We start from the raw sequence: 14038 nt of genomic DNA on the forward strand, positions 1-14038 counted from the left end.
GCTGGTTCAAGTCCTATTTATCTGAGCGATCTCAATTTGTATGTGTTAACGATAAATCCTCCATGACAGCCAAAGTCAGTCTTGGAGTTCTGCAGGGTTCTGTACTTGGACCGATTCTATTCACCTTATATATGCTTCCTTTGGGCAATATTATAAGGAACCACTCTATAAACTTTCATTGTTATGCGGATGATACCCAATTATATCTATCAATTAAACCAGATGAAACCAATCAATTGGCTAAACTTCAAGCATGCCTTAAGGACATAAAAACTTGGATGTCTAGCAACTTCTTGATGTTAAACACAGACAAAACTGAAGTTATTATACTTGGCCCTAAACGCCTCCGAAGCGCATTTTCTAATGACATAGAAGCTCTGGATGGCATTAACTTGGCCTCCAGCACCACTGTAAGGAATCTTGGCGTCATCTTTGATCAGGATCTGTCTTTTAACTCCCACATAAAACAAATCTCAAGGACTGCCTTCTTTCATCTACGTAACATTGCAAAACTAAGACACATCCTGTCTCAAAATGATGCAGAAAACTAGTCCATGCATTTGTTACTTCAAGGCTGGATTACTGCAACTCAGTAATCCACCAGGTTGTCCCAAAAAGTCGCTTAAGACTCTTCAGTTGATCCAAAATGCAGCAGCACATGTATTGACAAGAACAAGGAAAGGGATCATATTACTCCTGTATTAGCTGCTCTGCACTGGCTCCCTGTAAAATACAGAATATAATTCAAAATCCTTCTCCTGACTTACAAAGCAATTAATGGTCAGGCTCCAGCATATCTTAAAGATCTCATAGTACCTTATAAACCAACTAGAGCATTACGCTCCCAGACTGCAGGGTTACTTGTGGTTCCTAGAGTCTCTAAGAGTACAATGGGAGCCAGAGCCTTCAGCTATCAAGCTCCTCTCCAGTGGAACCTAGAGTCTCTAAGAGTACAATGGGAGCCAGAGCCTTCAGCTATCAAGCTCCTCTCCAGTAGAACCAGCTTCCAGTTTGTGTTCGGGAGGCAGACACCCTCTCCACATTTAACAGCAGGCTAAAGACTTTCCTTTTTGATAAAGCTTATAGTTAGGGCTGGCTCAGGTTTGCCCTGGATCAGCCCCTAGTTATGCTGCTATAGGCTTAGACTGCCGGGGGACACCTCCCTGCTCTCTTCCCTCTCTTCCTCTCTCCTCCCCTCCCTCTCTCTTCTTCTCCCTCTCTATCTGTATGCATTTATGTAAATGTATGTTACTAACTCACCATCCGGGGTATCATCCCCGGAGTTTCTGTCTCTCATGTGGCAGGTTGCCACTGATAAAGTTTACGTCAGGATCATGAATCGTGACAGCGCCTGCTGCCCTGGTCCTGCTGGACACCGGGAAGCCTTTTTGACATTTTCCTGGATTCATCCATACTTTCTTTTTTTTTTCCAACACAACATAATTTCTGTCAAATGTTGTATTTGTACTATGTTGTTTATCCTGTACACACGACATCTATTGCACGTCTGTCCGTCCTGGGAGAGGGATCCCTCCTCAGTTGCTCTCCCTGAGGTTTCTTCCATTTTTTCCCCTTTAATTATGGGGTTTCTTTTAGGAAGTTTTTCCTTGTGCGATGCGAGGGTCTAAGGACAGAGGATGTCGTAACCTGTACAGTCTGTAAAGCACACTGAGACAAATGTATAATTTGTGATATTGGGCTATACAAATAAATTTGATTTGATTTGAACATTTCCTACTATGAGCAGACACAGAGCTGAGCCTCAGCTAAACATGTACCAGGAAGTTACCTGATAAACATCCGCCTCACACGGGGATTCAGAGGACTGAAGCATGAAGAACAGAAACAGAAACATCAGATATCAGTTCGACATGATTTATTAGCTCAGCTGTTCCCGTGTTATCTCTGTAACAATTCAAATATAGCAATGTAAAAGAAGTTTCAAAAGAAATTTTATCAAAATATACAATTTCAAATACCCAGACAAAAGCTATAAATATTACAAACACACCGTCCTGTTACAGAAACACATTTGGCAGGTGATCAATGTTCAGAACTACTTGTGCTTCACAGACCTGAGATCATGAGCAACCGTCCCTCCACCCTTATATGAAACCACAAAGCTTCATTAATGAGGCAGAAATGTTCCCCCCCGTTCACCCCACCCCTCCACTAAACTGTCCTTCTATGATAGAACACTACCTGAGTGCAGATTACTGTGGTAATGTGACTAAACACTCACTGAGGAATATGCAACACCCAGGCACACAACTGAAACTAAAACGAGTAAGCCTTCACCGACAAAATGATCACTTCTATATCAATCACCGTGTTATCTTGAGCTCTTTGAGGAAACGTTCTTTCAATGCTCGCCTCCACGGTGACCGAGGAATCAAAAAACACGAGACAAGTTCTTGATGAATCCGTTTCCACTCTCACACAACTGGTGCAGTTTAATCTGCACGCTCACTCCTTCACAAACACACCCTTCCTATTGAGCTGTTAAATATTAGACTGTTTATGCGTTTGTTTTGAATAGTCAGGTTTTTAGTGAAATTGCATGTGTTTGGGAAGTAGTGAGCATACGACTGGATACATGAGGGTTACGGTTAGTTAGCGTTCGTGCACTAGATTAAAGTTTTCTACAAAGAAATATAATTGATATACAAATCATCATTGTATGGGTGAAGTTTTCTTTTTAAGGACTAAAGGTTATTACAACTTGGGTCTTCTTGCTGTAGTTTCTAACATTGGGAACATGATGACATCACTAGAGTCAGACGAGACGATCAGACGGTTGGAAACAAAGCCACAGTTTATCCAGATTATTAAACCACTTTATCTGGAGGTCAAACTGAAAGTCATTTTATTTGAATTGTTGCTAATAATCCCTCATTACACAGGAAAACGGTGTGAACACAACTACAGTGAGTACAGATGGTCAGAGTTGAAGCAGGAAGTGGGTCTGTAAACACTTTGGGTTTACCCGCCTGCTGCTTTGTTTCCAACCCGTCTGATCTCAGCTGATAACCCGTACACTGTACTCGGTGAGCGGACACAACTACATTATAAAGACCCTAGTTGTACTGAATATGTGCAATGACGGGCATGTGGTTAGTGCCAAACATCGATCTGGAGCAGAGTACTTTAAAGCAGCACCTCGCATGGCTTACATTAAGAACAAACACCGGTTCACTTCCCCACATAGAAGAACGCAACGTTCCAGCTGCAGGTTACTTTAGTTTAGTGCTTCTGTGCTCCGCAGTCACATTTACTCAGTAAATGTGACGGGGCTGTGAGCAGATTTTGTGCTTCACTGCAATGATCTATAGTGTCTGTAACTAAGTACAATCTTTCTTTAAAGATTCCTTAATTATTATTATTGACTAAGTCAATGATTTCTTAGTTAGCAATTAAAAACAGCTTTCATAAAGTTTTCCCAGCGTGGCAGGGCATATCTTTTTATGCTTTTAGGAATTGTCTTTAAAATAAGATAAGATGTGCTACTGCTATGTCTGAGTAAAGAGAGACAACTTCCTTCTCATAGTATCCTCGACAGTTGGTGACCTTTAACCTGCGATTGCCTTGGGCTTATGGGAAATGATGTTCATTAAAAGCTGCTAGAAATTGAAATGAACAACAATTACTTGACAACACTTCCCCATCCCATTGTGGACATATGGAATGACCCACATCACAACTGCTGATTAGGGCAGATTAAGAGTAATTTGTGTTAATACTCTCGACAGTCTCCACACAGGCTCGTCACTGTAAGACAGCAGCACTCAGATGTCTTTGAAGGCACAGAGCTGCACTCTCTCCTGGCTGTAGAGGGCCAGCAGTGACGGGTCTCTGAGCACGCTCAGCTCGTGCTGTCTGTCAGCTGACTGGGAGAAGTCGTCGGGTCCTTCTCCACAGCCTCCTTCCTGGGGGTGACTGGGGTAACCCGGGTGGACCATAAGCTCTGCTGTGACCACAGGCTGATAAGAGCCAGATGCACTGCTGGAGGTGGTGCCTGGAGGCCCTGCAGCCAGGGCGTGGCTCAGGGCCCTCTGCAGGTTGGGGACGGACATGTTCTGGCCCATGGTGGTCAGTCCCAGGTACACATCTGGCCACCTGTGGACATGGAGAAGGGAAGGACCCTGATTAGTGTTTGTCACTGTCATTACTGAACCTTTAATAAAACACAACAACAAGCATCATCGATTCTCATCAAACACCAGCAGGTTGAAATTCTTACAAATATCTGGGGCTTCATATTGATTAAAAATGTGTTTAAAGGCAAACTTGTGGGTTTGTGTCCAGTTTCTTGTTTCATGTTGTTGATGGTAAAAGCATTAATGCCAATGACAGGCACAGTATTCATGGTTATTAAAAAGGCTGCTTCTATAATTGGTTTGTCTCCTGCTTCATTAGAAAGGTTTATGAGGCATCAGGAGCAGTTTGAAGGTCAGTCTGTTTGTTTAGCTGCAGACAAGGATTAAGAAGCTGCTTCTACTCACAGCTGTGACACAAGTATGTGACATGTGATATTGGTTGTATTTTTGACGTTTTCATGCCATATATAGTGCATATTTCATTGGCCTTGTCTTTAGGTACATCACTTTTAATTGTCCCTCTATAAATTGATCATTTGACATTATTGTTTTTAGTGGAGCAGCTACACTGATGTCCTCTCGGTATGCGTGTTAGTTTCACTGTAGCGGCAGTATGTCTTGTATGTTACTGGTCACTGTGCAGGGCGGTGTATCCCCCAGAGGGATTCATACTTCTAATGTGATTTAGATATTTATCCATCTGTGTGCAACATACTGTATGTACATGATACAACAATATCTGTAGCTGTGTCTCAAATCCATACTACACACTTATTCTGAGCATGAAGTGTGTTCACACTGGAAAACTGACAAAGATGTAAATGTGAAAAACTCTATAGTTCACCACTGTGCACACACACACACACACACACACACACACACACACACACACACACACACACACACACACACACACACACACACACACACACACACACACACACACACACACACACAGACATATTCATATTAATGAAGCCATGTGAACACATGGTTTTATTTTGGAAATCTCAGTAGACACTTAATCACCTGCTTGCATATCAATACTTGTGATGCTCCACCCGTGTGCAGATCTTTCACTGAAAGAAACAGCAAAGTAGAAGCACAATTTCACAGATTGTCTGTGTCGGATCAGTAAAGTCCTCCACGGATCGCTCATCATTAATGCCTCACATTTAGCTGTAAGACACCATCAGCAGTGATATCTAAATCATCATCATCAAATGTTGGCAAAGTAATCAATTATTTATTAATAGTGCTAAAATACGTGTTGCCTCATTGTCCCCGTGTAGACAGAAAACAACACAAGCAGTGATATTAGCCGTCAAACAAAACCATGCTTTAGATTCTGTTCACTTGATTTTCATCTCCATCTGAAGTCTGTGTGAGGTGTGCACATTCTACACAAAAAAGGGTTTTGTGCATACACACGGTTTATCCACGTGGCATCAAGACACAGAGAACCTCCTCTAAACCTCAGACGAGTGGAACCTCGTGAAACAGTAGAAAAGATGCATTGAGCTGTATTTACAGTCCAGTGTCGCACCCAGCAGACCTGATTCCGTAGCGAGTGAAGACAGGGATGGAGTCCAGAGCGTCCTTCTCCACCTGTGCGTAGAATCTTCGGAGGTGTGTTGGCAGTGCCGGGCAGCCTTGTAAACCTGTCTCCACGGGAACACGAGTGTATGGAATCTTGAGCTCTGACAGGACTTGTGCAAACACCTCACGCACCTCTGCAACACACAGGGCAACAACGTCAACACTCACAGAACTTACATACAGATGTAGGGGTGTATTGACGATAACGGTTGTATAAAAAGTCAAATATTGATATCATGTTCATAATACACATATGACCATAATCTTAAATTATTTCTGATTCTTCTTTTTTGGTGTTTTGTACAATTATTTTTAAGACTCTCTCTACACTTGTATAAGTGTCATTTATTTGCCAAAAAAGAAACAAAACGCACAATAAACAAAATCAAAGATGAATTTGACTGATTTTATAAAGTTTCTATGTACAAATCGAAAACCATGTAGTGAAAATCGGATATTGTGACGGCCCTATATAGACGTGAATCAATTAATCAATCAACAGAAGATTATTGTCAACTTTCTTCTGATGACAAATACCATCTTGTTGATTTGGTGCTTTTCTCTGACTTATGAGACAGTAAACTCAACTCCAGTTTGAATTGTTTCCCGCTATGAGCAGCTCAACAGCTGTGGGACATCAGTCTGTCAAGAGCAACTGACTTCTGTCATATGTGTTAGTGCTAACACAGAGTTAGACTTACAACTCAACATAAATATGTAATAGAATACAAGTGGGGCAAAGCAGTGAGCATGCAGTGACTGCTGGGTATCAGAGGCTTAATTTGTGACAGATCCTACACATAGGAACATGACGTGTCTCCTCCCAGACTGAGCCAGCACCCATCATGATGAGGAGTCTGTTGTGCACCAACATGGACGACTAGCAGGAGTACCACAATGGTAACAGTAGTTAGCATCTTTGATTTGTTTACGTTGTTTGTTAGCTTGTTGGAGGTTGTGAAACATACAATAATATCTAGTTGGATGTTTTGCTTAGATAGTGGAGGTAGAGTGGTTGTCCACCAGTCGGAGGGTCGGCGCTTCGATACCCGGCCCCTCCAGGCAACATGTCGGAGTGTCCTTGAGCGAAATACTGAACCCCAAATTGTTCCTGATGGCCAGCGGTGTGTGTGAATGTTTATCTCTCCTGATGAGCAGGTGGCATCCTGTATGGCAGGGGTCGGGAACCTTTTTGGCTGGGAGAGCCATAAAAGCCAAATATTTTTTTTATGTATTTCCTTGAGAGCCATATAAATTTGAATGCAACTTTATGCGTGCATTTTTTAATATAACACGTCTCCGAGTACTAATAGAGGTATCAGTGTTTCATTGAACAGGTGCTCTTTTATTAAATAAACTAAACGCTTACGTTATTTATCTCATATATGAGCACGTTTCAGTGTTTACTGCACGGGTGTCAAACTCAAGGCAATTATATCCGGCCGCAAGTAAATATCATATGTCTGTCATAACTGGCCCATCGGTTTTGGTAATTAAATCAATGCATGGCACAACCACGGGGAAAGACATTTGAGGAAGAATCTAAATGTGTAAATGAAATGAAAGTTTTTGGAAAGCAAAGAGAAACACACCACAGATCTCTGGGACGATGTGAGCGGGACTGTTTGTGCGACATAACGAAGCATCTCACTGTTAAACCTGCAGCTTCAGGGCCGTGTGATCACGGACATGTGTGATGCAGTGAGAGCGTTCTAAGCCGAGCTGCCTGTGGGAGACTCGGATACAGAAGGAAACTTTGGTCACTACGTGTTTCCAAACACTGACAAACATCTCCACCGCTGTGTTCCCGACAGCATTCTGCTGATCAACTGAGCGACTTTAACGACTTTGCAGCTCAGAAATGAAAACTGAACTGCTCAGCAACCCGTCTGCAGTTGACTTAAATATGTTCCATATCTTTTTGCACTTTATGTTTATCCTGTAAAATAAATGTGGACCGTGTTTGGCCCTCGACGTATTCCCAGTTTTTAATGTTGGCCCTCTCTGTGAATGAGTTTGACCCCCCCGGTCTACTGCTTGCTTTGCGCAGTTTCTCCTCTGCTCGGTTTCGCGACGGGCGGGGCTCCGCCCCCTACACCCCTACACCCACACCTACACACACACCTATACACACACACTTATACACGCACACACACGCACACACACACATGCGCTGTGCAGTCTGAGACAGAGCGGAGGAAAGGAGAGGGGAGAACTAAAAACAAATCTGCTGCTAAATGTTTTACTTTAAAATGACACAGTATAATTGTTTATTACTTGTTAATCATGTTAAAAAATGTCAGCTCAAAATTGTCTGCGAGCCATATCGCGTCATCGAAAGAGCCATATATGGCTCGCGAGCCATAGGTTCCCGACCCCTGCTGTATGGTAACCTCTGCTACCATACAAGGTGCACACTGCTACATGCTGCTTACTGGTACACGATACCTCTGTATGAATGTGTGTGTGAAGAGGTGAATACTGACATGTGTTGTAAAAGGGCTTTGAGTGGTCGCAAAGATTGGAAAAGTGCTTTATGGTCCATTTACCATTTAGAGGAAGGATCCGGTTTACATCCAAAAACGGCATGTTCATGTTGCTATCAAAACTTTCACTCTGCTAATGCAAACTCTGCTCTCTTTACTTCTGTAGCGTGTTAGGTCATGTGCCGGGCATCAGTGGATGAGTGTACCATCGCAGTTGTAGTTTGCACTTGTTTATTATTCCACAATCGTTTTTACATTACCTGGCAGTACATGGACATGTTGGTGTCCGTCCATGTGGTGCGGCAGGTGACTTGTCAGTTCCCTGAACAGCTGGACTTGGGCCCTTAACTCCAGCTCCACCTGGGAAGGAAAAACACAACTGTAACATTACTGTAATGAGAACTCTCGGGAGCCACATATTAACATTAGTTAGTCACAAGCTACTTTTCTAAATGAGTCATCAGTCAAATATGCAACACAGCTGTAATCATGTGCAAACTCAACATACACATGACGTCACTACACATGTGACACTTAGTTTGATGAGTCATGGTCAGGTCAGTTTCAAGTTACAGTAAATGGATTGTGAAGCCATCAATGACTCAATGACTGATGAAGCTCCAGATTACACAGGGCTCACACACGGCTGGTTGCACTTCACCAGTCTCTATGAAGACTCATACAAACAACTCAATGCAACATTCTGATATAGGGATGCACTATATATACCAATAATTACAGAACACCACTTTAAAGCAGGTTTAGTCCTCTGCTCTCTGTTTGACCAACCAGACACTGAAACCAACTTGAGGTTATCATTTACTCGAGTTGACATCTGTTTGAGTTTCATCTTTTTTCACATTAATGAGGCCAGTAACCACAATGAAATACTACCAAATTAAGTAAAGTTCTCTTTCTAACTATGTTTCAGGGTTATGTATTATATTATATGCTAAATATAAAGAGATCAAATCTCTTTCATCTCTTTACAAACGCAACACAAACAAACAGGTTTGTGTTGCCATTTTTGCATTTTACCAGCTTAAACTATGCAAAGTTGACTTTCCTTATTTCCTCATAGGTTTTATAAATGTTGATCCAGTACATCCCTCCTCTCATCTTTGGACAGTTTATGTTGTATTGCAGATTTGACTGAATTAACTGTTTTGTATTTTTTGCATTTATTTACAAAAAGACATGAGCAAAAACAGGTTCTTCACCAAAATCGTGTGTTTTTTTTTTTTATCAATGAACAGGCCTATAGGCTCATGCATGTTTACAACACGTACCTGTTTCATGCTGAGCTGACCTCTCTCCAGAACCTGACGGAAGCCCATCTTCCCGTGGAAGAAGCCCCGCTGGTTTATCAGTGTGGAGGTCTGCTGGAGGCTCTGACACACTGGAACGCCCTCCGACAGGTTGGCATGGAGTCCCATGGGGATGTTGTGCCTGACAAGAAAAGAGAAACATCTGTCAAATAATGTGATGTTGGCTAAAAATGTCTGACAAGTTTAAAGGTTCTATGCGTTTACTGAAAAACAGATACGATGCTCTTACGGTTTCATCTTTTTGGAAATGTCTTCCTTTCTACCATCAAGCCTCTTGCCGTTCCTTGAATTTGTCTGCCTTACCGACAGCGTCTTCTTGTAAGTGACCTTCTTCACCGCAGCCGCAATAGAAACGTCCTCAACACACCCACTCGCTCGCCATGAATTCACCGGAGATTGAGCGTCTTCACACATGGACAGTACACACATTTTGTACTGCGTAAAGTCTGTTTGATATTCGGGCCGAATGATTTGAACATTTGCGTTCTCCCATAGAGCTCCTCCGGGTAATGTCGAGATCGTTTCAGGGTTGCAGTGCTTGTGTGAAGGAGACTTTAGTGTGGAGGTAATCGCAGCATACACAAGGGCCAGGCAATAACCAAGCAACCACCTCAAACATAATGCTTTAGCAAGCATCTATCAACATCTTATCGCCTAACACACCTTTTCTTTGTTTATTTTCACAGCCAGAAAATACTGAACATATACAACCATGGAGGATGATGTCATTAACACTAGATCAAACAAATGTCTTCACTGCTTTCTCATTGGTTTATCACCAATGGTGCAGCCGTTTAAATAATTCCACAGATGAGGCGAGAAGAGAGGATGGTGATGGTCTGGTGATCCAGTGGTACGGCTTCCAAACAGGACATCAGAAGGTTGTGAGTCCAATACCAGGCTGCCACCATTGTGCCCCTGAGCAAGGCACTTAACCCTGAGCTGCTGCAGGGAGACTGTCCCTGTACTTAGTTCACTGTACGTCTCTGAATAAGAGCGTCTGCTAAATGACCTGTAATGTAAATAAATGTGGGTAATAACCCTGGAGTTGTTTCCCTGATGTTTATCATATCTTTATCTCTTGTTCAACAACAGCCCAGCTATTGCAGCATAACACTTATCCAGCTTATAACACTTATAACAGTGGAAGAGATGTAGTGCACAAGTAAAAAAAAAAAAAAGAGCAATTCAATTGTGAATGTGATTTTTTGACTTATGGTATCATTTTAAACCCATACTTCGACAAACAGTTCACAAGTTATGAAAGGGGGCGAGGTAAACTGTCATGAGAGAGGGACTCTCTGCTGAGTACAATGATGCCCACCTCAACAGTCTCAGTATCCTGTGGCCATCTGCCAAGTATCCAAGCCAGCGCGGTGCGATGACACATATCAAACTGAATAAATATACTGAGTGGCTCTAACAATTGGCATTTCTTACATTGAACAGTGTATTACTTCCTTGAAGCATGGCTTTAAAGTTGATTGCAACACCGTTTTACTCGTTTTCTAAATGTGCCCCCCTATTATGAGTGTGTGCCACAGTCTGGACCCTACCTTTGAGCCAGATCTGCTGCCTCTTTGGCAGCACAGGCGTTAACCAGCAGTGACACATTGGAAATGCCTCCAGCCTGGAAGCAGTCCACAATCCCCTGGTTTCTCCTGGGACAGTAGCCAAAATCATCTCCTGTCACCACCAGCATCATTCTGGGCTGTGGCATTATTGCTGGTCTCTGTGGAGGACACACAGGACACACATGAATACTCATCATTAGCCTCTAAGGCTCGCTGCCATCAGTGCGTTTGTGTGAATGGTTGAATGAGAGAGAAATTGTAAAGTGCTTTTGATAAAAGCGCTAGATAATGCAGTCCATTTATTACTCCAAACTACAGCCAGTGACACTCACACATCCAGCAATCAACACTTTAGCCACAGCAGCTGGTCACCTTATTCACCTTGTTGTTTTTTTAATCAGTAATGTTTCTATATTCCACATATATGTACCACACAAGGATTTTTTTATATTTCACTCTATGTGGTGATACACATTTTGATTGATGCTGCTCTGAAGCCTGAAAAAGGAATAATTTAATAAAATAAATATAATACATTTTTGTAACTACTCAAAGTAATTAGGTGACATGGCCTGGGTCTCAGTTCAGGAGAAATGTTAAGTAGCTGGTGAATACCTTAAATGTACCAGCAGCCCATGCAGGAGGACCCTGAAGGCCGGACTGCTATATCGGTGGTTATGGGTAAATAAAGTAACCACCTAGAATCAAAAAAGCAACCACTTAAATTACATCCACACTAGCTCAGCTACATTTTTTAACTTCCTCAATGGACACAAGATCAGTACTTTCCCACCCAAAAACGGTCTTCAAAAGGCCGACGTGGTGTTTTAGTGTGCACGAGGAAAAACAATGACATATTGCTGCCTAGCAGGGGCGTAGCTAGGTTTTCAAGTTTAGGCTTAGCCCAGAGGTGAGGTGGAGCTGTGTGCACCTGCACGGTAGTACAGTTACCATTAAAGGAACTCAGATGGCATGATGATGGAGAAGTAAGTCTGGGAGTTTTGCACTGAGCAAAGCCACTACACACACACACAGTGTTTTGTGCTGGTCGTCAATATATTAGTCATCTTAACCAGGTCCATGTTACCTGGCCTTAGTCATGTTGACATGTTTTAGGAGTAGGGTGGACTTCACATAATCTAGGGGGGGTCCAGGGGCATGCTCCCCGGGCAGAATGTTTTTAACATTTTAAAGTGAATTGTTGCATCTGGTGCACTTTGAGAGCAACATGAAGATGCTAGATCTAATAGAACTGTGTGGTCTTGGTAAGGGGAGGGGGCACAACTCTCAACACTAATATGAAAAATATATCAATCAATCAAAGTATAAAAAATACCATAACCAATGACAATTAAGTGAAATATTTTCATTTTGAAAACTTTATTCTTCAAAAAGGAGCATGAGCCGGGAATCCCAGTTGTTTTCATTTGGATGTGAATTTCTAATGGTTTCTTACTAATCGTATACTTGCTAATCTCTGTGAGCCCATGGGGTTGGGGTGAAACTATAAGAATGTTTGCCCTTACTGGGATGGCAATAACTACAAAGCAACAGACATATTTTCCTCTTTAATTTATCATCATAAAAACATTGAATGATTGGAGAAAACACTGACACCAATTTCTAACAGGACACAAAAGAAAGTACATTTGCCAAAAATCTGGTGCACTTTAAGACAAAAAAATGCCTATCCACTCTTAAACACACCATCTGTCTTTCAGACACTTGTAGGTGGAAGCATCAAATAATTCCTTCTCTTGTTGAGAGTGGCAAAGCGATCTATCACGCTGTTGTGATTCAGATGCCATAGAATGAAGCCCACCTAAAATAGGCCAAGCCACTGCTGCCTAGACACAGTCAGGAGCTGTGCAGCAGGAAAGTAAAAAAGACAATTATCAGTTAGTGTAACGTGTTGTGTAAACATAATAGCATTCATCCACCAACCTAGGTTTAGCTAAATATACAATATGTAGAAATACCTTAGCTTTTCAAGAAATAAGCAACACCATGGAAACTCAATAGCAATACTTGTGACTTTCAAAGCCTCAACAAATGCAAATACATTGTCGTCAGGTCACACACACAAATGATACATACAGATAGTGTAGTTGAAGCTCATTTTACACACATGCCTGTTACTTGTAACTGTAGATATGAGCGGTGGTCAGAGTTAGATTGTGTGTTACAGTTCACCCTGTATAACACAATCTTAACTGGAGATTAGGGTCAGAGAAGTGACTGCTATCACTGCTCCAAAGATGTTGGTGATAGAACAAATGTCCCAGTCCATGTCGCCCATGGGAAAGAAACCCGAGGAGCAGTTGAACTAAATGTAACAACATAGCAATACATACTAACATACCTTTGCACAGCATAATGTTCTTTCTTGTTAAATTGAGGCTGGTCATAAAACTATGGCGGTATTTGGAAGCTGTTGCTTGTGCGGTGTATTTGCAGTATATTGGTTAATTACATGGGGGACCAAATACACCTCTCAACAAACCACCACTAAAGTACCACAGAGGTGAATCAACTCCACTCAATGTTTTGAGACGACACTGTCTTTATTCACCGGCTGATAAAGTGACACTGAGAAGCAGAGGACATTTGTGAGGTGACCCACTGTAACAGCACAGACACGTTAGCCCTTGTGTCTCCGACTGGAAAAAGACTATCCTATTTTACGAATGAAAATATATTTCAGTCTTACCCATTGTATTCCACACGTTTGTCCATATGTGTCAGTAGCCACACAAGCACGGTGGAAATAAACTGTACTTCCGACTAGCAAACCACATCAGAAGAGTCTGGAGTGGATTTTAGTAGAGTAGAACACGACGCCCCCTGCTGGAAGAAAAATGGCTGCCAATAAAAACTTCAAAATAAGACGTCTGCAGTTCTTTCAAAGGTATATTTAAAATGAATACAACTACAAAACTGTATACTGAGGGGTC

General features: G+C 42.0%; 1 protein-coding gene across 3 annotated transcripts; it reads right to left on the reverse strand.

Annotated features, from left to right (window-relative positions):
- Positions 1-1867: 1867 nt before the first annotated feature.
- Positions 1868-13915, reverse strand: ydjc (YdjC chitooligosaccharide deacetylase homolog). Of its 3 annotated transcripts, none has more exons than XM_029440793.1 (6): positions 13795-13915; positions 11067-11242; positions 9472-9631; positions 8443-8542; positions 5653-5830; positions 1868-4116 (listed from the first exon to the last, which is right to left on the reverse strand). In XM_029440793.1, exons 2-6 carry the CDS (start codon positions 11228-11230, stop codon positions 3786-3788), a joined length of 933 nt encoding a protein of 310 aa, XP_029296653.1. In that variant the 5' UTR covers positions 11231-11242; positions 13795-13915; the 3' UTR covers positions 1868-3785. The 3 variants fall into 3 exon arrangements, with proteins under 3 accessions (XP_029296653.1, XP_029296652.1, XP_029296651.1); XM_029440792.1 differs by having other exon boundaries at positions 5644-5830; XM_029440791.1 differs by having other exon boundaries at positions 5629-5830.
- Between the last annotated feature and the right edge of the window lie 123 nt (positions 13916-14038).

The sequence above is a fragment of the Cottoperca gobio genome, chromosome 9 (assembly GCF_900634415.1).
Source record: "Cottoperca gobio chromosome 9, fCotGob3.1, whole genome shotgun sequence".
Taxonomy (NCBI): Eukaryota; Metazoa; Chordata; class Actinopteri; order Perciformes; family Bovichtidae; genus Cottoperca; species Cottoperca gobio.

What these genes read in the sequence shown, in the direction of transcription:
- ydjc (XM_029440791.1), bottom strand. Translation starts at nt 11,230, where the DNA reads ATGCCACAGCCCAGAATGATGCTGGTGGTGACAGGAGATGATTTTGGC. An exon ending in GTCAGCTCAGCATGAAACAG is followed by an intron (nt 8,543 to 9,471) that starts GTACGTGTTGTA and finishes TTTCCTTCCCAG; the next exon opens with GTGGAGCTGGAGTTAAGGGC. An exon ending in GCTGGGTGCGACACTGGACT is followed by an intron (nt 4,117 to 5,628) that starts GTAAATACAGCT and finishes CCATGTCCACAG; the next exon opens with GTGGCCAGATGTGTACCTGG.